The sequence below is a fragment of the Takifugu rubripes genome, chromosome 14 (genome assembly GCF_901000725.2).
Source record: "Takifugu rubripes chromosome 14, fTakRub1.2, whole genome shotgun sequence".
Taxonomy (NCBI): domain Eukaryota; kingdom Metazoa; phylum Chordata; class Actinopteri; order Tetraodontiformes; family Tetraodontidae; genus Takifugu; species Takifugu rubripes.
The window spans coordinates 8,381,583-8,408,205 of record NC_042298.1 but is presented as its reverse complement, the minus strand read 5'-3'; the positions used below and the strand labels follow the sequence as shown (position 1 = coordinate 8,408,205).

Sequence of the window (26,623 nt, the reverse complement as noted above, 5' to 3'; positions counted from 1 at the left end):
CTATCACCACAATACAGTCGTCCCATCTGCGGGATAAAATACAGCCGTAAATAAAGGCTTGGCCATTTTTTACACACTGTGACCCCTAAGCTGACTAAAAAATTGCTGCATTATAACAAATTAGCCCCATGAGTCAAAATGAGACTAAAGGCAGATTAATAGCGGCCCTTTCCGTATCATCTGTGACAGAGCTGAAATGGGATGCTGTGGTAAATTGACTTGATTACCTTCATTACGTGCATTAAGACGAATAATTGTTTTAATGCTGCCTAATTCCCTCTGTCTAAATACAAGCAGTGTGATATGTCTCTATTTTTGTGCCCTCCACCACCTGCTGCCATTTTTTTTCCCTCTGGCCTGTTGCCAGCACGTTAATTATTTCCCTGCAGAGATTTAAAACATTTTTGGGTGCTGGGGCTCCACTTGTTTGCTTTATGGAAATGATCCCGGGTCTGACCTGATTATTACACCAAACCTGAAACAATAACCTCAGCTAATGGCTGCCATTTCTGCCACAATGATGGAGATTAGACGTCGGCGAGGTTTTCAGGCGGGCGACGCCTTCTCTGTGGGGTAGCGGCCATGGCTCTCTTTCCACCCGCTCTCTTCAATCACGCCGGAGGAGAGAAAAGTGTCTTTTGTTTCAAGGGGAATTTTTCCATCCTGGTTAATGGCCTACGGACACAGTTGAAGAATGGAAGACGCTGACAAGCCAAAACCACCTTTCTATTTTGCTTATTATAATACTTCACACTGCCTTTGTCTGCGGAAACACATCTGCGGGAGCAGATTGGGGCAGGCGTCTTTCAGATTCCAGCACTCGGCTCTGTGCTGTCCGTGTGGTAAATACTGTAACTCTGTGCTTGTTGGAGGCGCCAACGCTGCCATCTTTACATATAGATCCGTCCTCTCCGGGAAAGAGCTGCTGACCCCAGATGATGGGCCAACAGAAATCCCAGGATCGCAGCTGCAAATCTCTAACTCAAAGCTAATGGCTGACAAACAGACACGCACACATAAATATGGAAAAGCTGCAAACAGCAGCCACGACGGGCCCCCACAGCTTTCCCTCCATGCCTCATCAGTCCACCTGAGTACGAACATAAACATCCAGTTTGTTAATTCGCTGGTCTCCGTTGTCGTTCAAACCGTGTTTACCAGATTGACTAGAAAGCGAACGATTAATAACATTTTCTCACTGAGACGTCAGGCAGAACCTCATCATTTCTGGACTGCAGGCGGCAAGATCTCCAAGCCTTTGATATTTGCAGGTGGCGCCTCTGCTTTCATGTCCATCTGGTCAGCAGTAAGCCCCGCGGTGTCTCAGTCCTCTCAGAGATACTTCTAATCCCCACAGTGCACACGTGTCACATTATTGCCACCATCACGGCGCACATGCACACCTGAGAAACAGCTGAAAGCCCACATGTAAGAGGACATCAGCAGAGACGTGACAGAAAGGCTGTTTCATTTTTTATTTTTTTAATCACATCCGGATTTATTAGATCTGATTGTCCATAAAGGTCAGGCAGAGGGGGTACGTAGTTGTAGGTCACAGAGTCAGACGTGTTCTGTGAGGGGACTTTATGAACCTCTTCGAAGATATATAATATCTTTCTCAGAAGAGGTGTGGAAGGTTTATTTGATCTGATAAAAAGAGGAAGGTTCTCACAGCTGTTGCCAGAAAATGAGGCCAACAGCCGCGCTCTCCTCAAGCTCTTTCAGTGCTAGTGGAGGGACAAGCTAATGCTAATCCTCCACACCTGCGCTCTGCGTATTGTTTGAGATCCGCTCCTCATGTCTGATGAAGGTCTTAGCCTAGATTGTGCTGCTTTTCTATTTTAACAGATGAGTGGTTACAGCTCTCAGGGGTTATGAGCACATTTATTGATTTTTTTTAAATCTCAACTCGCCACTCAGGATTGGTAAAGTGAGCAAATACAGAAGTGGAAGGCACGGCCGTATAGCTGTGAGAGAGCAAGTTGTTGTGAGCCGAGAGTTTTGTTTGCAGCATGTAGGTGGTGCACTCACTCTGTGGGCACTGCTCGCTGGTGCAGTTGAGCGACTGGAGGTCCAGCCCTTGGCAGTCTTTGCCCCCGGTGCCAGGTGAGGGTTGGGTGCACTCCCTGGTCCTCCACATGGAACAGTCAGCACCACAGGCTGACCACTTGCTCCATTCGCTCCAGCCTCCGTCCACTGCAGACACACAAAATGGAATGCAAGATTTAGAACAAGAGCACAAAGGGCAGCGATAAAAAAATGATTATTTCAGTTATAGTTAACTTTAAGGAGAACTTATTGATTGAGCAACAAGCTGCAACTTTCCTTATGTTTGTTTTTATTTACACGCATGGAATTCTTCATGGCTAAGCTCAATTTGAACCCTGGTGGCCTCGATGTACAGTATAAAAAAGGATTCTGGTATTTGCGTGGGAAAATCTGTTAAGAATACTCTTACCACTGTGCAAATCCACACGTTCTAAAATTGAAACCTGCTCGGGAAAGCAACATAAAGACATGCAAATCCACTTGCACACAGTCAAATGGAGCAGATGCACATCAAACCAAAGCATGTAAAACTGCTGAGGAGAGCCACGTTGTCTCCGCTCTGCTTTCGTTGCCTTTTACCGACATGGAAATCAGATGCAACTAAGCTAAACCCTCGTGGTACGAGGCTGCCGAGTCCGGGCAGAGCCAGCTGGCAACCAACTAAACCTGGACGGGGAAAGATTTCACCCATGGGAAACTGTGAGGACAGCGAAAGGCAAACACTTCCCGTTAAAATGTGCTCGTTTGTGACAGGAAACAAATCTAATTCCGTTATCAAATCGAGCCAGCTAGTACGGCAACAGGGGCGATGCTTTGAATGTTGGACACAGCAGAGGTGGTCTGAACATTACTGCATATTACACACGCAGCCTATTTCTGGTGACCATAACTTCAAACACACACACATCAGAGGCAAAGTAAAACAAATGGAAATAGGCCTGTAATAGTTGGTAGAGGATCCTGCTGCAGGAAATATCAGCGGTGTTACCACCTGCAGGGAGGAGAGGCCATTTTATAGTGCTGGAGTAATTTGGCTCCATGGGTGGGGTGGGGCAGTGGCTGGGAATGGTGTCGCCAATGACACAGAGTCTGTCCTGGGGAAGGTTACCATAGGGCTAATGGGAAAAGGAGCAGTAATGAGCTCTCATGGGAGGAAAACACCGCTGTTTCTGTGACACTCTCTCTCCCAACAATGAGGGTGAAGGAGACCAGACAAGAACCACAGCCCCCACACACACAGACACACACACAGACGCGCACACACAGACGCACACACAGACGCACACGTTCACGTGACAGCAGCAGCCCTCCACCCTGACTGACCCGAGGGCATGAAAAGCTTAGTGTTCATTAGTCCCAGCAATAAATAGTGCAAGGAGCGTGACCCACTAGGCCCTGTGCAGGGCGGTGGCTTGGTTTTATAATATAACATACGTGAGCTGTTTCCTGGGGTAAGACCCCCACAGCATTATTGGATACGGCTACAAAATAAAACTGTTGTTTGCCGTACGAATGAATCCCCAAGTGGGAAAGGAGGCACGGTGGGGGTATGAAGCCAGAGGCACAGGTGTGTGAAGTAGACCCCGCTCTAATACTGCATGTTTTTCCACATGTGTCCTCAAATGATTGCGGCAGAATGAGAGCAACGGTTTCACGCAGGATGCTGACACAGCTCGGGCCTCTCCAGTCCGATTTATTTGGCGGGGAGAGATGGGCCAATCAGATAATTGTCCTTGTTTGGCATTGAGTGGACCCATCCGCGGGCCAGTGGGCTGATTATCCAGGCAAGGAGGGAAAATGATTGAATAGAGAATTACATCCTAATGAATATATTATGTCGCCTCTCAGTTTATCCACACCACTGTGAAGCAGAGATGAGATCAACATCTGCCCCGACGAGGTGATGAAATCCTACTTCTCTTTTGCCGGCACAAAGCGAGACTAATGGCCATGCAAATAACATCGCCAAACAAGGAGACTGCAGAGGAGTACAGGGTGCCGCTCATCAGGCGAGAGCGGCATGAACCCGAGGCGAAAGCAAATCAACAAAAGAAGGAGACGCATAAGCAGTCCTGGATTGCCTGTTTGAACACATGTTGCTATAAAAGCTGCTTCACCTGCATTCAGGCTATTCGATGGCTCCGCCGTCAAAAAAAGCCACTGATTTTCAATCCCAACGCGCCACAGGTATCAGGTCAGACCTTTTCCCTCTGGAGGGGAAGAAAGAGAACAGCCCAGTGGCGAGCCCCCATTCAGATCTGCTGTCAAGGGGGGGAAGCAAGAGGAGATGGGCCATTCATTACAGACCGACGCGGGGGGGGGGACTGTTCAAGTTGACAATGGCTGACGAATAAAGCCTGAGATCACCGGACACCTTTGATTTGGTTGCCCTTGAGGGGAACATGAGGCGGTTCAGGAGTACCAGCGGGGCCAGCAGGCCGCCACTCGTCCCCCGATGCCCTGAAGACACAAGAGTGTGCACAATCTCCGCCCACATTACCGCTATTCAAAGGCTGATTTTATTTATATATCTTTTTTAAAAGACAGAGGAAATGAGTGAAGCCCCACAGTCGGATGACATCCACAGACGCGGGTGAGGCATCAGATATTTTTGCCAAAACCACTGCATGTAATTTACACTGTTAAGGCTCATGATACCCAATAATACCTCAGCAGTTAAGCGCACAAAGCTATTCGCTTTTGTTAACCAAAGCAGGAGAACAAACCAATTAGGAGACAGAATGATGTATGAGCGGGTGAGTGGAGGAGGAGGAAAACAGTGCTGATGCAGGCCGATCACCAGATGGCCACCATCTTTACCAACTCGTGTTTCCAGTCACAGTTGTTATCCGTAGCTGTTATTTATTCCGCGGCTAAAATATGAAGTCTGATCAAATCCGCAGACACAGGAACTTACTTGCCAAGCAGAATTAGCTGTTTGCCTACATTTCAGACATATGGGCCCTAACGTGTGCACACATTTAACTGTGTGCGTGCGTGCATGTGTGTGTGCGTGTGTGTGTGCGCGCGTGTGTGCGCGCGTGTGTGTGTGTGTGTAAATACACCAGCCTGGAGTCTGTTTATTTTCCATCTAGTAGAATTCTCATGACTCCTCTGGCAAGCCTGAGGGATCAGTACATTATTTAAATAATTCATAAGAGTTAGACATCTTTTCAGGTTGTTTGCTGCTCTTTAACACATTGCTAACAGCTCCATTCACTTTTGCGGGGCATGGTGTCGCAGCCAAAATGGAGGGACTGTCTATATTTGCCATGGAGACGGGGCTCCTGTGTCTTTCTGGGAAATATTGGTGCGAGCTGACATTTAGCCATAACTGTCGGCTGGGCCCACAAGTCAGCCGGGGGCAGAGGCAATAAAAGGGGTGAGGGATGGACTGCAGATTTACCTGGCTTCTATGGCAAGATGTGATGAGTTGGAGACAAAGGAAAGAAAGAGGAGAAGAAGAATGGAGATAAGATCTTGCATGGTTTGGCTACAGGCTGTCTTGAGTGTTGATCTGCCCTATGCTGAGCCTCAGGCTTTAGCCTCGCCATCCTCCTCCTCCTCCTCGGCTCCCTGTGTCTCTCCCAGCGTGGAGCCCATCTGATCTACCACACAGGCCTCTGCCAACTCTCATTAAACACTTTGGAGTCTCGGACAAAAATACAGATGAGCCCCCGAAGCTTCACACTTTCCCAGCTGAGAGGTGGGAGCCCACATTGAGATGCAAGTCGCTGAGGAGAGACAGTGTTTGGTTCCCTAACAGGCCGTTTGGTAAACAGGGTCAGTCTGTGAGAGCCCGCATGAATAACGTCCATGGAAACGGGCCTCAGCGATTGGAGCAAAAGACTGCTATGAAGGAATCTGCTCTTCGGCAAATGTAGAACAACACATGGCAATCAGCACTTCCTAAAATATGGTTATATATAGCATCCGCAGCGCTTTTAGAAGAGTCACACATAATTCCTCTAAACCATTTCAAAGATCTAACACTGTGAGGTAAATGCACAGGGGAGCTCGAATCTCCGTAGATATTTCAGAAACTCCATAAACAAGATCGGCATTAAAATTATGCATTCTTTTAAAAGGGGAGCTTGAAAAGAAAAAGGCACGGAGGAACAAAGACGCCTCTAAAGGCTACTGGGGGGAGGACGAAAAAAAAAAAAAAGACTGAAACTAAATGTCAGCTTTGTCATATAAGATGATGTCTATCTGCGGCGTTACAGCACCAGTGTAATCCAGCCTGAAGTCTCCACCGTTGGAAATGAGGTTAAATCAGCATCCAGGTTGTTATGCGGCGTGTCTGTTATTCCGGCCTTATTCGGAACTCTTCCCTGAGAGCCTCCATTCATTTATTCAAGCTGCGGAGTCCTACGCTATTGACACGTTCTTGGGGAATTAAAGTACTCAGCTGTATTTTGGCAGGTTGTCTCTCTGCCTGGGCGATGCTGCGCTCTGCGAGTACACCACGGATGCGCCGCTTGTTATTGGAAACAGCAGCCCGTCATTCCCCGGACCTCTGGCGTGGTGACCCCTGGCCTTCAGAGCCACCTGCTCCGGGGTCCGACAGCTGGGGCCGCCGACACCTCAAGCGTTCTCTCCGAGACGGGTAACGAGCCAGAAGGGGCGGCGGGGGTGCTCTCTTTTCCAAACAACAGGACTGATAGAGGTGCGAGCGGGGTCGCGTCGCTCTGCGTCTCCCATCAAGGGAATGAAAAAAAGGAGAGTTTGTGTCTCCAAACTGTGTTCATGGGGCACAATGCAATTTCTACTGCAGCACCCCAGGAGCCTAAATTACAAACTTTCTCCTTGTGGAGCAGAAGAAGGAGGGGTTTGGTCTAACAATAGCAGCCCGGGCTGACATTAATCTCTTTAAGCTCATGGAGGTCAGTGTCCTGCTTTGCTATGGGGGAATGTCAAGTATCCCTGGACACCTCCTCTGATTCTATTACTGCTCGCCGCAGTGCTAATAATTCCAAATCCATCCAGATTGTGTCTTGATGGAGTGTCATGGATGTCTGGCCTTCCTCTGTCCCGCTCCTGCTGCTGTATTCCAGCGGGCCATGTTACTTACACTCGTGCTTGACATCTGCTGATGTCTTTACATGGGACGGCTGTAATGCAACACCCTGATTCACTGATGGCGATAACCTCTGTTTTAAGCAGGGAGAAGCTGCCACTGACAGGGGTGTGGGATTTCACTCTGCTGCTGTGGACCGAGGGGGGTCAGCGTGGCTACAGAGCTCCCAACTGCACACACACACACACACCCAAGTCTCTCACACACACTCGTTCTGGCCTTTGTTTCTGCCTTCCTTAGACTGTATCTGATTCCATCTCTCTACTCGCTTTTACATTAAGCCTCCTACTCGCTTCCCATCCTTCCCTCCCTCCTTCCTCTGCCCCCCCCCTGCCCTAATGTAGGTCTGCAAATGAAGCAGCTTGACTTCCATCTCTGGGTAAAAAGGATCGATATGTGTTGCTCAGTATAAGGCAGGAAACTCTCTGCCTTTGCAATGTGCTCTCACGAGGGAGAACAGGGCAAAGCAAATCAAATGCCCTCAACTTCTCACGCGCACACATGGCAAAACAGCGGCCATAATTCAGCTTTTTATTGCTCGTATTTACTACACAGTTTGAGCAGCAAGCAATAACAAATGCACTGGCCGGTCAGATAAAATGAAATGGCCGGGGATGTCTCTTAAAGCCCAGAGGTCTCCGAAAACACTAGCAGGGTGCGCGCGTGCCGTGCAGAAAGATAAGGAGGTTGTGTGAGAGAACTGTGACCACTGACAGGCTCTGACATTGCTACGTAAGCAGGCTAATTACAAGAAACAACAGAAGCACGGACATCTACGGAAGGGGTGCTGGAACTGGAATAAAAAGCATCCAAAATAAAGATGAATTGATGACTTCTAGATGCAAAAAATAAGCCAAAAAAGGAAGCCACAGGAAGCCAAGCACCACAGGACAAAACAAGGTTGCCTGGGAGTTACCTGGACAGGTGGCCACGCAGACACTTTTCTGGATGTTCTGCCCCTCGCACGACGAGCCTCCGTTCAACGGCGTGGGGTTGGTGCAGCTCCGACTCCTCTTCTGCCAGCCGCGCCCGCACACGGCACTGCAGGATGACCAGGTGGTCCACGTGGACCAGCCGCCGTTGACTGTTAAGGCCGGCGCCGGTGGGGATGGAGGGGGTGGGGGAGGGTTTGGAGGGAGGGAGTAAGGGAAGGATGAAGGGGACAGAGCAGCCAGGATTACCCGACATGCACTAAAGGAGAAGAGGTGTGCTCCACAAGAATAATCATGAGTGCTGTTGCGCTCTTGGTTCAGTGCTGCAAGGCCGACTAATGGAAGATCAGGAGCAAAATAAAGGCGGGTGGGTGGGGGGGCGCTTCCTGATTTACAGTAAACTCTGATAAAAAGGACTTCAGCCATGGAAAAAAACAACTTTCAATCTCTGATCTTATCTGAACAAGACGGAATTTGCTTTAAATGCACGAAGGTGCCAAATTCCACCAAAAAAACCAGACAGAGAAACACAGTCGGAACCGGCTGGATGTGATTACTGTACAGAAATAGCATTTACAGCTCCGCACTCATGGACATGGTTGCATTAACATGAAACAATGGTTACTTCTGGAAAAACAGTGGCTGTTCCACTGCGTGCGTCAGACATCCACTGATTTTGCACCATTACATGTTGTCCTTCAGACTGAAGTGCTTTGAGAATTCTAAAGAACAGCTCCGCATAATTTCTCTCCCGTGTTTAAAAGTAAATTCAGGCAATCAGAAAACTCGTTGACTTCCCGTTAACGCAGCCACTTACTGAAACGGCACCGATATTTTCAACTTTTTTGGTACAAATTGTTTCCCGTGTGGCTTGATCACAGTCGGTGATTACCTAAATCACACTGGTTTAATTCTGATCATCTCCTTCCTGTATCTCCTGTACTGGCCTCAGTCTACCAGATACCTGATTTGTTGACTTGAACAGCGCTGTTTGTCCTCCGTGCACATACTCCCTTCCTAATTTACCCCTAACTCTCTCTTGTGCTTGTCGTGGCTGAATCATTTCCTTGCCTTCTCTATGCGATTGATTGCTCGCCACTGCGAGGTAAATTGCCAGGCAACTCGGCCCCTGATTACCTCTCAGCACAGAGTGCAGTCACACCAGGCAAACCTTGTTGAAATGCATGTCTGCCCACCCCTTCAACTTGCTTGTAGCAGTTATTACTTGCCACCGTTAGCTAGTTCAGCTAGCAACTCTGACACTTGCGGATAAAGGCGAGTTTTTTCCCCCTTTTCTGTACATGCAGTAAATTGTGTTTTAACCTTAATTAAAACAGCTCTGACACACTGTCAGTGTGTCATCAGGATGTTGAGAACATGCAATCACCTCAGCAATTTGTCTACAATTTGTCAAGTCTAAGAATGAAAATTACAGTGAAAAACAAAACAAACAATAGCTGTGTGCACTCACTCGCCTCCGCTGTCAATCGAGGTCTTTCAACAGCAAGCTAATCATTCATAATCAACGGGAAAATTAATTTTGTAAATTTGAAGGAGTCTAAGAAAATGAGTATTTGTGTCAAAATGCCTCAATTATTGCATTTACCAATTAAGCATTATTTCAAAATTTGAATCTACAAAAATTCAAAATACAGAAGCCAGACAACTGAAGTGTTTTGCTGATTTCAAAAGCCTGAATGATTTTTACTGCTCATATCTATTTCATTATCTATTTATTTGTCTTGATTCTTAAACGAGTCCCACTGTTGCTCTCGGGAAAACATTTTAAGTTGTTTGTTACAAATGTAAAGATCATGACCAGGCTAGGCTGAATATGGGAAAAAAAAGTTACAGGTCCAGTTGAACCAATTCATGTAGATCTGTTTATCCAGTGAATCCTTGGTTGTAAGCAGATTAATCATGATCTGATTTCAACGGACCCTCTACAAGTACATTTGTTAGTAAAGTCTGCCGTCTTTCAAGCCCAGATTGATACCACCACAAAGCTAAAATCAACATTAGATGTTACAGGATTTACCTGACCTGTTGGCATGAAACCACATGAAAAAATATTAGTAAAGCAAATGCCCTGCATGATGTCTGTGGCAATCCTTCCTAAAAAAGAAATCGGTCTGCTCACCGAGCCAAAATAGTTATTTCTAATTAAGTCTTCACTTCAGTCTCTATGTCCTGGATCAACTACAGAAGAGGTGGAGGACGGCAGCCATGAGACTCAGCTGATTTCAGTAATAACCAATGTGCCACAGCACAGAGAACCCTCTACGTAGTAAAGGAACGAGAATCATCACCCACCATACACGAGCACCGCCGCCGAGGTGCTTTTGCGGCGAGCGACGATGTTTTTGGCCACGCAGGTGTAGTTGCCCGTGTCTGCCATCCGGGCCTTTCTGATGATGAGGTTGTGGTCGGCCGTGACGAAGAAGTTGGGGTCACTCTCTGGGTTGAGAATGTCTTCGTTCCTCTGCCACTCCACCTGAAAACATGAGTGCATTGAGCGCTGGCTGCATGAAGCCGCTGGTGGTCGACCAACGATGGCGACGGAGGCTTCTGTGGTTTCCCTGCCCCTCTGCACAGACAAGGCCGCCCCATTTTCGATGTCTGCTTGTTTTCTTGCCCTCGCTGCACCCTCCACCCCCCCTGCTGTATGTCAGCTATGTTGCTGCCACTGTAGCTATAACGCCACCTGGAACGCACCACGTAATTGGCCTTTCTTCTTCCTCTCGCCATCACTGTTTTCCCCTTCGGGGATAGCCGCCCTGATGTTCTTTTGCGGTGAACTGTAGTTGACACCACCCTTCCCATTTCCCTGTAAATAGTCCCTGTGCTGGGAAGCTGTGATGGGGTATCCCGCCGCCCCTGATCTCTACAGCATCTGACTGACTGGCCAACCCCTCATTGCATTGTTATTAAAGCAGTTAGTGCTGTTCGGGGACTGGGAGGACACGGCAGATGAGGTGAAACAGCTGGACCCTGTCTGATCCTCTAAACGCCGACACACCGGTGAGAGACATGAAGGTGGGGGCGAGAGTTGCGCTGAGCACGAGCGCACGAGAGACAGAGGACACAGAGAGATGGCAGTCGGATAAAGAATGAGATGGGGAATAAGTGAGGCAAATAGACCCATTAATTATGGATAGGCCTTTAGAGATGCCAAATGGGGAGAGAAGCTTCCTAGATTAACCTGAGTGATGTGACAAGACAATGTGATATACGGCGTCTGAGAGATATGAGAGAGATAATAAATCAATAAAAGGGAATAATTACGGCTGTAATTTATCCAAACGGAGCTGGTTGCTCTGCACAGGAGCTCATCTTGAGCTACTTTTTGCACTTTGTCCTCCCTGTGAGGAAAGGGTAAATGGATCCGCTCCTATAAATATCTCCTGTATCCGCGCCTCACCTCGGGTTGTGGCACTCCCTCGGGGGGATGACAGCGCAGCAGCACCTCCTGGTCCAATGCCACCTCTTTACCCTGGGGTTCCTCTTCAAAGTTCTTTCTCAGGTCTGCAAGTCGAAAAAAAAAAAAGAAAGAAGTTGAAGCACAATTAATTAGGACAGGTTGAGCTGAAGTTTCAATTAAATACTTATAACTAGTCATAAAACTTGGCCTGCTGATTTTTTTTTTTTAACAAATGTCCACCCGTGGCCTCCCCTGAGCCCGGCCACTCAGGGACTGGCCGCAGCAACCAGCTTGCTTATTATAAGCTGCCTGGCTGGTTCAGAGAGGCTTGTCTGGTGCCAGAGGGGGATCAAGCAAAAGCAATTGCATTACCCCCTCACTCCTCCCCTCCCACCCCTCTCAGCATCCGCTAGCCTCCAGCGTCCATCTGTAGGTTGGAGCAGCTACACGTAAACATGGCTGTGAGGCATCTGGACATGAGCTCCCGCAAGCCCGGCCGGCTGCCCGCGGCTTCGCATTACGTCTCATCGGATACTTGTCATAGAGATGTTCATATCTGGACGGACTCAGTTACGTCGCTCATGCGCCGCAGCGATTAAGTCCCATCGCGAAAAACCTACTAAAAGTGCTCAAATTTGTAAGTGATGAGGGTGGCTGCCCTCAGACTGCCTGTACCTCACCGAAGGACAACAGCTGATAACATTACTCACGTTTCTGGGCCTTATCGCCGGGTGTAAAACAGACTTCCTCTAGTTCCGATTACCTCGGTGCATTAGCCCTGCAAATTAGCTCCACCAGTAAGATTTCATTTGTTTTATCTATAAAAAGCAAATGTGCCAAAAAACCAATGCTTATAACAGGTGGCATATTGATGGAAAATTTGATCTGTTCAACCAAAGTTTGAGTCAAAGGAGGACTAATTTTTGCTACACGGTGACTTCAGGCCGCCGGTAAACCTCTTTAAACAGATGTTGAGCCTGTCCAGACCCATCACACAGGGGTAACAATCAGACAAGCAGAGCGTTGTGTGACATTTGATATAACTAAAGCCGAAACAACAAGACTGGAGGTGACTCGAGATGTAACAATCCCAAAAGGCTTAAATATGCGCAAGCGTGCGTGCGCTTGCAGAGAAATTTCTTATTGAAGCGCACTGTATGGGTGTTACAACTTAGTTTGTTGAGCTCTCAAACAAAGCTGGGTAATGAATGTGTGTTTTCAAAATGTCTGGTGGTTTATAGGGAGAGAGAGAGAGAGAGAGAGAGCACGCGCAGGAGCGAGCGCTGCATTTGGCTCCATCTCGAATAATGCATATTTATGCAGGGATGAATAGGCAGAATCCTCTAAAACGCTCAAATGTAAGATGGCTTCTTCTAATAAAGCTTTTGAAGCTGCGGCGGGGGATGTGTCTGTGTTCCCCAGACAGGTTTATAACTGCAGCACAGCAATAAATTTGAAAACTGCTTTTATTCCAGTTACTTTCATAGAGATCATGGCTGATATACTGTATCTCGTGAAAGGCGCGCTCATGAATGCTCCGGTTTGGTGCTCCACTTTTCTCTTTTTTATTTTTTTATTTTTTTCATGGCCACTCTTGGTTGAGTGAGGCGTTTTCTTCTCTGCTGGAAGATGATTTTAATAAACTGTAATTGCAACAATTCTATGCGAGGCGGCAGGTTATAATGGCCCCTGGGCTAATTGTAATTGTATTTTAAGGCCTGTACAAACGGCACGAGAGGAAATAATCATCTTGTCAATATCCTTATAAGCAGGCAGCTTGTTAGGAAACATTGTAAAGACACAGCAAATTGCATTCAATTCACTTACAGGCGATTCTGATGTAGGCCTTCTGGCTCTTCTGGGTCCCAGTGGTGCTCCAGGCGACGCACTGGCACCAGTACTGGTCCAGACCGAAGATCTTCTCCACCTGCTGCCTGGTGATGTCAATTGTCACCTGCATGATCGGCAGCGCTGCAAAGCAAGCACAGGAAGAGCCGTCACGCCGGGGCGAGCACGGGTTCAGCTCTGGTGCGACGGAAGGCGGGGAGCAAAAGAACCGTTGAGATTATTTTTTTAAAAAGGGATCCGAAGGCAGGGAAATGAATCCTCGGATGCATTTTGAGCGCACCTTGAACTAAGCTGGCTAAAGTCATTTGGAAGAGCCGGGAGAGGAAACAAGTGCAGACTGGTAATCATACAGTCTAAAAGGAGAGCGCTTGTTAGCTGAAGAAAATGAGAAGAGTGCCTCGCAGCCATCCTCTGCATTATTTGGACCTTGTTAGAAGAGCAACAGTTTGGAAGCACGGGCTGAATCGACACTTTCCCAAACAAAAATGCGGAGGACGTTTTCTCACACGCAGCCTTAAAATGCAGTTAAAAATAAATCAGAGGAATCACTTGAATCAATTTACACTCTCCATTCAGGCGCCAACAGTCACACGTTCCGCAAACATGGATTAATTGTTTCAGGTAGAAATGAAAATGGGGAGAAGTGAATGTTGATTAGCCTGATGGAGACCAAACACACTCGAGCTGCCAGAGATTCAGACAGAGAAATTTAATTTGCTTTTCTCATCGCAGCAGATCTGAACAGTGAGGTGAGCATCAGCGCTGGGATAATCGCTGTCAGATAAAGATTTGGGAGGGCTATGCAGATTTCCAAGGACACTGGGGTTTACTGGACACAGTGGGACAGAAGAACATCTGTATCCTCTGGATTTGACCCCGATACTGCTGGAACACACACCCTGGTTCAATATGAGCAATGACTCGTCTACTTGGAAACCGTTAAAGAAATTTATAGAGACTTTTTATTCCTTTCTGTCTATGTTTGGTACAAATTGAAAAACATCAGGGGGGTAAAAATCCACACAATAAACTGATGAAATGCCGTGTCGGCCGTTTGAGCACCCAAGTTTCTCTCCGTCTTTCAGTTGAACCTGTTCTAAGCACGGGACATTTTCTCACCGCAGAGGAGGCACAACCGTGTCTTTAAGTCTCGGTGGAGAGCTGCTCCTCAACTTGAATTTACATAAAAGCACTTTGTGAGGCTTTCACTCTCTCCTTAAACACTTGATCTGTCTGTAAGGATCATTTCCAACGGCTGCCTGCCCCACCAGCCAAGTATCAAACCTGCACAACAACACGGAGCACACGCACTTGTACAGATTAGCCTTTCCACCAAAAAATTTGGATTGTTTTTTTTTTTTTTGAACAATTTGTGCAATCTGCGCCGGCATATGCGAGTCTGCACGGTGGATCGTCCATGTGAGCAAAGCTGCTATGCGGTTATAAGCAGGTGAGAGGGTCCACCCCCACCTCGTCCTATGGATTAGTGTTTAAATCCCCCACATTTCTCAACACAAAATCGCAGTTAAAAGTGAGAAAACGTGCAATGAATCCCTCCCTGAGGCACCGCTCTGAGCGTCAACAGAAGCAAACGGTTTCTGCTGCACACTCGTGTTTGACTTGGTAATTCAGCCATTTATCAAAAGGGGACAAATACCAACTACAATAACAATAGCCTTTAACTGTCTATTTCAAGTTACCTTCCTAGCTAACTAACAAACTAAAGGAAATGTTTGGCAATTTATTTCAATATTTATTGATCCGTTTCAGTAGTTTTGTTGCAGTTGGCTTCCTATTTCCTATTTTTCGACTCTAAATCAGCCCACCAGTCAAAGACAGGAGGGCCCAGATCCCTTTAGTAGGAAGAAGCAAAGGCATCTTCATTTACTGCGTGTTAACGATCATTATCTACAGCACATCCACACGAGACTGCACTGGCAACGGAGTTACTGTTTGGAGAACAAAGGCAGTCAAAATCAATTTGAATCCGTGTCCCTGAAACCTGAAAGTTAAATGGGAAACGCAAAGCCTCAAAATCCATTTGATGGCCTGATTGAGACTGAGCTCACTGCAGCCTGCTTGTACAAAATGATTTGACAAAATATATGAATCCATACATTTCAAATTTGGCAACAAGCCGCGCTCGCTGCTTCTCTGCAGTTTCTCTGCACAGTGGAGATTCGTTTGATTAATGCAGACCCGGCTCCCGCTTTGAGCTACAGGCTGAAAAGAATAAAGATTAGTATGGAAATGCAAAGCATGAACAATAGAAACCTGAGGTGAGAAATCCAAAGAGGAGCAATTTGAAGCTCTGCTTGCCAGGGTAATTGCATTCTGTTTCCTTATCTCTTCCTGTCTCCATAATTACCTGCTTTCTGTGTCTGACACCTTCCAGTAACACACTGCAGTGAGTCGGTCTGTCCAATTCCAGTCCAATTAATAAGCGGGACAAAATAATCTAATCACCTTGTGAACAAAATAGCAGTGTAATTTTAAAGCAGTTCATAATGATTGGACAAGCTCTTCGCTGTTGTTCACCTTTTCCCACTGGGACCACATGAAGTAAAGCAAAAGTTTAAGAAAATCACTCAAATTACTGATACAACAACCACACTATTGATTCATAAAGAGCTGCGCACGTCCACGGGGCTCTGACACACTTATGACTCAACTATATCATATCGATTTCTTAAAGTATGCTTGGCTGCCTCCAAGGTGTCGGGAATTAAAAAGAGAGAATTTACACCTCCTTTCCAGCAGGATACAGAGTATGCACTTAACACTCCTCTAAAAGATAATTAAAACATGGCACGATTCCCCCAGTCTTGGGTTTGATGTGCAGCCCATTTATAAATGAGCTCATATCCCAAACCTCAGTTAAATTACTGTGAATCTTAAAGGGTGATTGCATGACTGACACGGTATGAATCCTGGATTCATAGCAGGAACGCCACTGAGTTGACTTAAATTAGAATTTTTTTAAATAAAAATGGCTGAACTTATTGATAATAGTTTAAAAAATGAAACAACTGATGACTTCCATATGAACAAATGTTGTGCATGTTTGGGAAAAAAAGATGCACATTAAGTGTGTTTCCACATCATGGTTGGAATTCTGGTGTTTCAATTATCTATGAGACCGGAATTCTCAGGATGTGGCCATCACTCCCATGTCTGCGCGCCCATTTCCCATCTGTTCAACTTCCTAAATATTTTGAAAAATACAGCGCTGCAGGGATCCCGAAAAAGGTCTGGTCCTGCAGGCTGCCGTTTTTATACTCATGTATTTTGAGTTATTGTATATATCCCACAGCATCAATACATTTTGCTCCCTGTGAACAGGGTCAAGCAAAGCTCTCTGCGCAGCTCCCCAACATGTCCTCCCCCGATTCTGAGTGAAGTTCATCCCGGCCAACTCGCCCGCGTCCCAGTTTCACACAAACATGAAAGCAAGCACCGTGTTTTGCCTCCAGACTTCCCGGGCTTCAACAAAGGGAATGGAAGAAATAAAAAGCAGTGCCGAGTGGCTGAGATCACAAATTCACCAACCTTCCTCAAGTGTGATGGATTCTTCTCTAAAATCTTTGGGCGAGGAAGTACAAATCAAACTAGAAGTTTGGCACTGGCGGCCCCGCACTTCACTCTAATCTGCTGCAAAGGGTAGATTATTTACACATGCATCTTATTCTGGTGCAAGAAGAAAAAAAAAACCCACGTGGAGACGAGAGCGGAGACATTGTCAGCGGAGTGGATGAATTTTCCGGAGACAACGGGGGCTCAACACTCACAGGGTAAACATCATTGGACTCAATCCCGCGTGAGCCGATATTGGCCTTGTGTCTGTGTGGGACTTTATTTTTCTCTTGCCGACTCTTGTTTTCGCAGGCTGTGACCTCAATTCCATAGGGGTCATTTGCTTATCAAAGGCAAAGACTGGAACTTGCAGGTCCTGAGTGTGTGCTCATTGAAACCAAGGAAATTCAATTAGGTGTCATCCCTGCTGTGTGAGAGACTGGGATTCGTCTGTGGGTATGGAGGGAGGGGGATTAGGGTTGGGTGACTCGACATCGGGGGATTGCACCATTTCAGCATGGATTTCACAATGGGTGAGAGGGGGACCTCACAGATGAACGCTTTTAAAGATGCAGTGTCTGCACATCCCGGCTACCAAAGGCGTACTCGAACAGTTTCATTTCCTCCCAGTGGTTCTATTTAGAACTGAAAAGCATGGGGGTAAGCTCGATACCATGAGCGTCCAGAGCTTCTTTTCAAAGCATCCACAATGCACTCTTTCTCAGACCAATTACTCCAACCTTTTATGTTCTGCCAAGCTTTCATAACACAGTCTGAGCTCCCGAGCCAGTTAAAATCTGCTAAATCCTCTACAACATTTCCACAAGTAAATAGCCCAAAGTTGACTCCGGGTCACGGAGCCAAGGTCATTACTGCTTCCTTGTCCTGTCTCCAGACTTTCATTACCATATAAAGCAGGCCGATGATGGGTGGCCCTCGCTGGGTGACACGTAGCACCGAGAATGGCAGGTGGCGCCGTCTCCAAACAAGGATAAGGTGGCCTTCTGAGTGAAGCATGGCTCTATTAAACAGCAAGAGAGAGACGAGAGGAGGGGGAGGGCGAGAAAACCAGAGTTCACAGCAAATTCAACAGCCAGACCTCCCATTCACTGGCTTTCAGGGAAAGGCTGCGACCGGAGTCAGTGGGACAGTGTTCTGGGTCAAGGCTCTGCCTGCGGTTATGGCCCGGCTTTTCAAGAGCTTCTTTTGATTGAGCTGTCCATTTTCCAAAAGAAATGCGGGCTGCAAGGCCCCCGCTGATGCTCTGAATGTCGTTACAGATTATTCATGGCTGACAAACAGGCGAGCAGGTAGTGGTCCAATCAATCCGGCTAGGTTCACTCCAATGCCACTCCAAGGAGATTCAGGTGCAGCGCGGCCGGTGGGAGGAGGGAAATGTGCAGGACAGGAGACGCACTGATGAAAGTCACGGGGTAAAGCGATATGACAACGGGGCCTTCGTTGCTAAGTGACTGAAGCCTCTTTAACCCTTCGTAGGCCATTAGGAAGCCACTGTGTGGAATCATACGACACCACGCTGCATATGTGATGCAGTTTTAATAAAGTGACGTGACCCCCTCACCTCCTCCAAAACACAGGAAAGTGGCCTACAGTCAGCAAGGCTCAGGCAGCCGAAACCGGGTAGTTTTCCTGTCGGTTTGATTTTAAACATAGCAAAGCATCCTGGGAAGGTTTAGAGGGTTGTCATTCAATGAATTAGAGTTAGACATGATTTAATCCTCCCAAAGGCTTTTTAAAAACAAATCGCGCTCCTTTAAAAGAAGGTGAATCATTGGTGTCGCATAATAATTTTATTTCAGTAGTAATAACAAATAAGGATCATCGCACATGCCGTGTCTTGAAGAGTGAGATCTTTGCTCCGCTAGTGATTTCACTGCCATATGTATTCCTGACACAACACTGAGCTGTTCGCGGGATTTCGCAACAATGCAGCACTCGGAACAAACAAGCTCGGATTGTGTTTTTAGATGTGCAGGTGTTCGCAGCTTTGGAACGTGATAATGAATTGATGCGCGAAACTTCAAAATAGCTTTTCCCGCGTATCCGAGGTCTTCACGTGGCAGAAGTTGGAAATATTACTTTTGAAACTGTCTTGTTCATCCTGAAGTGTTGTCAACGGAGACCACACAAAAGAACATCCTTAACATTCCTCCATTTCCACTAATGAGCTTATCCAACGTTTCCAAACACACAGACTGTGACGCTGCCCGCACCAAAGCACAATTGTAGTAATTACCCTTAATCCAATATTTCGACCCTGATGATTGGCAAGAATGTGATGTTCTGTGCACCTCTGTTACCAGACCGGCACCGGCTGCTGCTTTATCTCTCACACACACCTTGTTCCTTGTCGGATGAGACCATGTCGGAGGTGAAGGCTCGCAGCGCTCTGTCCCCGGTTTCCATTAAACTTTGTGGACTGGGAGGATCTGATAGAACGTTGGCCACATGAAAGCCACGATAATTTGCTCAGGCTAACATGTTTCTCTCCCCCTTGTGTGACACGGCCTTGGGCACTGAAATAAACAAGGAAAACCTACTCCGGGTCAATCGCTCTCGTTCCAAACCAGCTGTCTGTTGGTTCTGTTCCATGAAATAGCGAGCAGGGATTTTACATTTTACTTTAGTTGCAGTTTTGTGCATTTTGTTAATTTCTAGACATTGGAAATGTGCGAGAGTAAAAGTAAATATTTCACAAAAACCAAACCGCATTCTGTGAACAGCCTGGGGGAACTACCAAAAAAGTCTACATTCTTCAACGTCTCTCCCCTCCTCCAAGTATTCCACACAGTCAAATTCAAAGTGTGCTCCCGAAATAGCCGCTCCTTTTGGAGATAATGACTCATATATCAGGCTGCCTTCACAGGGACTCAGGCGGACCTCAGACAGTGAACTAGACGTGGATGAGACACGGACAGAAAGGCGGCCAAAGAATCTGCTGTTTGTGACATATTTCCAAACACACGACGAATCCACAGCGGACAACCAACACAATCATCTGAGTTCATTTTTAGTTCCAGTTAATCCCTTAGAGTTATTTCAGCCGAATGTTTCCTGTCTATTCTACTACTCATATAAACAATTCTACAAGAAAGTCACATAAAATATGATATAATCCATAAATTATTGTGAAATTTTAAAGTAAAATGAAGCAAATAAAGATGTCAATGGCCTGTTTAAGCTTTCTTTTAGTTGGATGATATAAACACTCACAAGTTATGAATCCTTGGAAAAGGATTCTTCGGTTTTCCAGGTTTTGGTGAAAGAAAGAAAGAAAATATTAAGTTTATACATTTTAATGAATCACCAGTTTACAAAAGTGTTACAGAACTCCAGAGTGAGTCGCTGGCACCGTCACTAAACCTCTTTTCCCCAGCTGCCAACAACTACTCCAGAGCCAGTTTTTCCTGCTGAGGAAATTATTTTGGTTGTCAAAACGAGACCACCTGGTTCTAGAATAGGTACAAGTGGTGACATATTTCTGTCGGAAAAAACAAGTTTCAGTCCTCCATTCAAGGGAACGCGTAATTGAGGGCAGCTGTGGCTCAGTCAACACTCGCGGAAGAAGATGCTGAAGCCCAAATGGCTCCTGACGGGGCCTCTTCACTGTGTTTGGGCGGTTCTCTCTCCCAACAGGCTGGTGCGAGGGGAGCCAGCCGTCGGTGAGTGAATGGGTGAATGCGGATGTGTGAAGCACTTTGAGAGGTCAAGATGACAAGAGCGGATGTCCCAGGCAACACAGGAACGGAGTGACAGAATATGGTGTGACAGAGCAAGAAAGAAATGAAATCTGAAGGGCAACAAGCTGCGCTGGGATCCGAAGAGAAAACAACTTTAAACACCAAGTTGGAGTTGAATAGTGCCCCACTCTTGACGGGAAAGAAAACACTAAAGTATGTCGGCTTCAAATAAAATGACAGTGCTTGACATTGTGTGATTATTAAATTCCAATAGTGTGAATATTAAAAAAAAGAAGAAAAAGAAAAGAGAAGCAGATAGCAGGCGTCAGTGTTGCACTGCCATTGAAATAAACCCTCGACTTTCTAGAGGACAAATGGTTCTCCACAAGTCCAACCCTTTCTTTCTGTGGCTCACGAGTGGCTCTCCATCAGCTGCAAAGGTGCAGCACTGGAGAACTCTTGCAAAAAAAACAAAAAAAAACAACCCAGAATTATTACAACATCTTTCAAGAGTCATACCGGGGACCCTCATGTGGCTCCAGTGGCCTCTCTGTGGTTCCAGTATGGACGATGGTGTCGAGTCCTGAATCAACTACAATGTGACACGTCAGGGAAAGAAGTGCTGCACATGCGTTGGGCCTTTAAATATTAATTTTCTTTGTTCAAATGTGACTGTATTAATAATTAATGCAGCAGATGCAAGACGGAGCATTGTGGCCTTTATAAATAACCTGGCGTTGAAAACAAAGCCAAGGAAAGAGAGAAAGCACGAGGCAGACCCCTGAGCTGGGTGTGATATCAGCGCTGCAAGATTTGTGAGCTGGAACAGAAATACTGTTGACAATATGGAAGCGGATTTGCAAGGCGACTTGAAAAAAATCGGAATTTCTGGCTAGCTGTGTCTGTAAAATGTCACCGTTTAAAATGTATGTTTCCAATTTCAAGGCCTCCCATGAAGAATTTACTCGCTACAGAGCTAGAATTCAACAGTAACCTCGAGGTATCCAGTCAACTCTTACATAATTTAAAGAGCATCCTTATGAAGCTCTTAATAACTTTAGAGCTAAAAAACGCTCATGCCAAATTCCCCAATTCGTTTTTACGGGCGTTTTTATATAACCGAGTCGTATACGGCCATCTCGCGTCGAGGGTGGAACGGAAAGCTCGTCTCTGCCCTTTGCACTTTGAAATCTCTTAAAGGATAGAAAAGGAAGGGGGGAGTGAACAAAAGGCTTAAAAAACAAAGCCCACAACACTGCCGGTGATTTAATTATTAATCTGAATCACATAAAATCCCCCAGATTGCATCCTGATGGCTCCCAGACCAGGCTGATGCTGTTACACTCAGCACGCCTCATTGAACATCCGCCCTGGTGAAAAGGTTCCGCTCAAGCACATGCGGACCCCCGCGTTCTCTTGTTTGTTCGATGGCTCGGATCCCACGTCACCGAACCCAGAAGCGTTGCATCTGGGCAGGGACCCGCCCGTAATGGACCACTTCTGTTGATGTTTTTCTTTTACCCCTCTTCTCATTCACGAGCCATGACAGATTTGGATTCCTCCATTTTCCACTCTGTCACTCATCTGAAACGAAGTCCGGCAGGTCTCAAACACACACTCCCTCCACTGTTCTCCACTGACAATCAAATTCCAAGGGTACAATGTAGATGCAACATACTTCAACGCCTTTAGATATAAAAATATCGCAGCTGCTCGTCTCAGAATTTGCTGTGTCTTTTACTTTACAGAGAACTTCAAGTGGAGACTGAACCTATGCTTCCTCCCTCTCCACGCTGCACCCAGGACACCCTGCAGCTCCTGGTTTTAAAAAGAAGCAGAGCAGCGAGCTGATGTTTGTTCGAGCTGTGCGTAAAATACAGATACCGAAAGTCTCCTCAGGGCGAGACACACAAAGCATTAACTGTCAGCTACTGAGTTCTTGTGCCTATCACACATCTCCGTGGACTGTTTAGCTGCCAGCTCCCTCGCTGCAACTCCCAACTTCACGATTTTAAGAAGAGTTTGAGCGGAGCAGGTGTTGACTGACAGCCCAAACTCCCGCTCTGACTCCGTTTGTCAGCAAAACACATGAGACCTTCAGTTCCATTGAAGAAGACGGTGGTAAAAAAAAAAAAAGGAATTGAATAATAATGGAAATGACATAAAAGCTCTGGATGCGTTAGTGATGATAGAATCTGCACTAGTTTGGCCTGAGTTTGCAGCAGCAGGACATGCCTGTGTCAAACATGCAAAGCTTTCCAAATTTTGTCTGCCGGAACACCGAGAGGACATATTTTAATGTCGTTCAGATGACAACGCATGGAGCTCCCCACATTTTCCAGGACTTACTCTTAAGGTGAAGTGAATTCTCCATCTCCATTGAAAAATGCTGCTTCACTTATGGCCGATTACTGTGGTCCAATGTCCTCACATGCATTTTGCTTATCGCTCCTACTTCAAAGGTATAAAACGTCAAATTCAGCACGATGGCGCAGGCTTTTTATAAGCTTGAAAGGGACCTATAAACGCTGGCTGGAAGCTCAAATTCTGCACAAAAAACAGTTAAACCAGTTGGGTTTGAACATTACTGGATTCAGCCTGAAAGTGCAACATGGCTGTCAAACACAAAAAAGTAAAGACTTGGAAATGTTTTTGGTGGAAAGACAAAGGCCGCGTGTGAATATGAGAGAAAGAAGCATCACCACAATGGTTTGACGAATGCTAATTATTATTCACTTTTGTTCCCCTAATTGAAGTTAATTATAAAATTCACAATTGTCGATTGTCAAGTCACAGCAGAGGCACAGAGACAATGGATTCCCAAACAAGACTACATAAATACGGACTTGTTCTGATGTTTCTCGATGCCCACTTTGTTCACTTAACATCCGTTAACCCTGCAGAGTTGTTCCATTGCCAATTTAAAGGTAAAACCTTGGTAGTTTAGTAAAAATACTGGAACCTCCCGTTTCAATACATGACAAAAACGTGACTTTTACGGCTGACTGAACAGAAGTTTTAACTCCCTGAACCTTGACTCGGTGGTGTCGATACCGCAATAAAAGTTTGTTGTGAATAGGCCGCTTTTAAAAATAAACCTATTATGTTGATCAATCGGCATAGATGCTTTCTTTGAAAATTCCTTCAGCCTTGCTATTTTCCCCACAGCTGCACACACAACGTGCGCTTGTCTCAAGGCCAGACAAACACACACGATTCAGTGAAATCCACCGTGACTTCTGAGGTGCGTAGCAGCGCTTTGAGCTCAGCACACGTGCGGGCACTGCGCTGCCCCGCCTCAGAAGCCCAACACAACACGCTAGCAGATGTGTCACGGGAACAATTCACCTAACCATCTGTTTTTCAGTGCTTCATTGCCAAATACTCGCCTCTCTGTCCTGCAACCAAGGACAGAATGAAATACAGCTACCATTATGGAGAAGCAGCTAATAATGCATTATCAATTAGTCCCCTTGGCTACTGATCGATGCTTAGCAGGTGGTCCAAGGCCATTTCATTCATTTAGGACTATATTGTCCTTCTCCAACCCCCAACCAACCCTGAATCTCCTATTTCTTTCTGTTCATTAGAACCCCACTCTCAGGCCTATCACGTTTTACTTAAAGTGCAGCAGGACTGTTCATCAATATTCCATTAAAGATCATGCTTAATTACTGTTGCCCAGCCCCAGCACCATTAAGACCATTTTTTTGAGGGGGGGTGGGGGTGGGGGGTGACTTGCTGCGTGTTGTATTCACATTTTATTAAATGTCATTCATGTTATGCACCTTCTTGTAAAGGTAAAAGGTATTTAGCTGCATCCAGGTTGCTGACCTATACCAGAGATGTACAAGGTAGAGGAGGACGTCGGAGTGAGAGAGCTTCTTGGCTGCTTTAATGCTGCGGATAAGTCTTCAGGTATTAAAATAAAGGTTGTAGATCATTCCAGCTAAGCCAGGCTTATCCCTAACCTAACTCCGAAATTAAATATGTCATCACATTACGATCCAGGATCTTGTCAGGAAATACAAATTTTCCACAAATGAATCCTCGCATTAGATTTGGAAAGTGATTTACTGACGTCCGGCCTAGTTCCTGACAGAGTGTCAGGGGCTGATAATAAATCCACGGGAAGACCGAGCAAGAAAATATGTTTTTATGTGAGATTGTTTGTTCAGTGGTGAGTTTGATTCAGCTCTTAACATCCCTTCCCTGACGTGGATGAGCATTGCGGTGGGCCTCATTTTATTTCCTCTCCCCTTTTTTCTGGTTTCACTGTAGAAATCTTGTAAACATCCACTTCAGTCGACAAAGAAAATATGATCTCTCCATCTTTATAAGGCAGTTGCTAAAGGTTTATTGAAATAGAAATGTGGAATGCATGCATTTTCCACCTGAGAGGGTTTGCATTAGCCGCGACAAGGCGGCTTGTCGATCAAAATCGTTTCCATCAATGGTGGCAGATGAAATGCAAACACAATCAAATCAGCCTGGCCGATAGCACAATCCTCCGCTCAAATGCCAATCTCCTCTCTCTTCATTATGTGTCTGATGAGAAATCATAGTGTGGGAGAATCTCCTAATCTTGGCAAACACGCTGTCAGCATTGATTTGCACAGAGAGGATATGTCTTTATTAGGGCTCGCCAGACGTCTCCGTTTCCCCGGTTCCATAAAGGATGACCCGGAGAAGACGCGGAGCTGGATGGAGCTTTGGCAGCAGTCACAGCCATAACAATTGAGATAAGTTACTGAGGACAGGTAATGAGAGCCAATAGACTCACTGATGGATCAATATTGGACACTGATACCAGAAGAGGAAGGACAGGTTGTGACATCTCCTTTTTTTTATATATATATATTTTAGAGATACTTTTGAGACAAGTGGCCATGTGTGTGAGTGTGTGTGTGTGAGTGTGGTTGACAGAACACAAAGTGGTGTCAGTAACTGTAACTGTCAGCACAGTCGGCCAGAGCACCTCTTTTGTCTCGACTGCACTGAATCAGTTTCAACAAACACAGCTGTCTGATGAGGCCAGAGGTCACGTCTTCTGCTGAGCGTTACCCACCTGTCATGTCTCCCAACTCCTCCGAAACATGTTGGCACTTCAGTCCTGACTTGGTTATTAATTTAAAACCTTCCAGTTAGGGTGCAGGTTTGAGTGGGGCACGCTGGGATTCAACACAGATGGTACAAGTGTTGAATTTTGACACCGCTGTGCCGGATGTGCTCGTCTCCATCAGCAGCCTGTTCCTGAGATCACCGCACCTGAGCGCTGGACTGATTCTGCTCCCTTTGACCCGTCTGTACGGCTCACCTGATATATATCAAAGCGATAAGAAGAAGAGGACTTGGGCAACAGTGGCCTGTAGAATTTTTAACAAAAGCGAGACATGTAGCCACATTTGATGGCCTTCACTTTGTAAACAAACGAGCAAAAAACCCATATCAAGAAACACCCTAGCTTTCTTTCATTAATAAAAACACGAATTATTCATGACGCTCCAGTTTCTGGATCCCTTTTCAAACAAGTTTTTTATGGTTGAGGACACTTGTCCATCAAACATTTAAAAAACAAAAACAAACCCTAAAACAATCATGGCTGACTGATCCACAACTGGAGCCGGGTTTGCATTACAAAGCATAAGGGATCCTTGATAAGAATTCCCTCACCAGGATGATCACGGCAGCCAATCAAAGTGAGGCTGAGCTCTCAGGGGTGCTGTTTCTTGGTCACCTGGGTGCGCAGTGTTTATATCACTGAGTGTTAATCAGAGAAACAAGCATAAATTCTGCAAAGCACCGCAAAAATAAACAACCAATGGGAGACGGCGGGTATTTCTGAGAAATCATGAATATTCCCAGTTTGGTTTTTGCACCGATGCGCGTTAAATGGATGATGGCAATCAGTTTTTTTTTTTGGCAACTTGGCTTTGTCTCAAAGTCCTCAGGCCTCTCTCTTCAAGGTGTAATATTGATATTGGCCAGCTTCTGGGGTAACATGGTTGCCTGGCAACAG

At 46.1% G+C, this 26,623-nt stretch overlaps 1 protein-coding gene across 5 annotated transcripts in view; it reads right to left on the bottom strand.

Moving 5' to 3' along the window:
• Positions 1 to 26,623, bottom strand: part of unc5a (unc-5 netrin receptor A) — a 109,060-nt gene that overhangs the window by 28,585 nt on the left and 53,852 nt on the right. For 3 of the 5 annotated variants that reach the window (XM_029846950.1, XM_011610752.2, XM_011610753.2), the window contains exons 3-7: positions 13,310 to 13,453; positions 11,483 to 11,586; positions 10,375 to 10,555; positions 8,046 to 8,213; positions 2,032 to 2,196 (exon numbers count right to left, since the gene is read on the bottom strand). In XM_029846950.1, the coding sequence (XP_029702810.1) occupies positions 2,032 to 2,196; positions 8,046 to 8,213; positions 10,375 to 10,555; positions 11,483 to 11,586; positions 13,310 to 13,453 (762 nt within the window). The remainder of the gene's footprint in view (positions 1 to 2,031; positions 2,197 to 8,045; positions 8,214 to 10,374; positions 10,556 to 11,482; positions 11,587 to 13,309; positions 13,454 to 26,623) is intronic. The other 2 variants (XM_029846951.1, XM_029846952.1) reach the window with 1 other exon arrangement.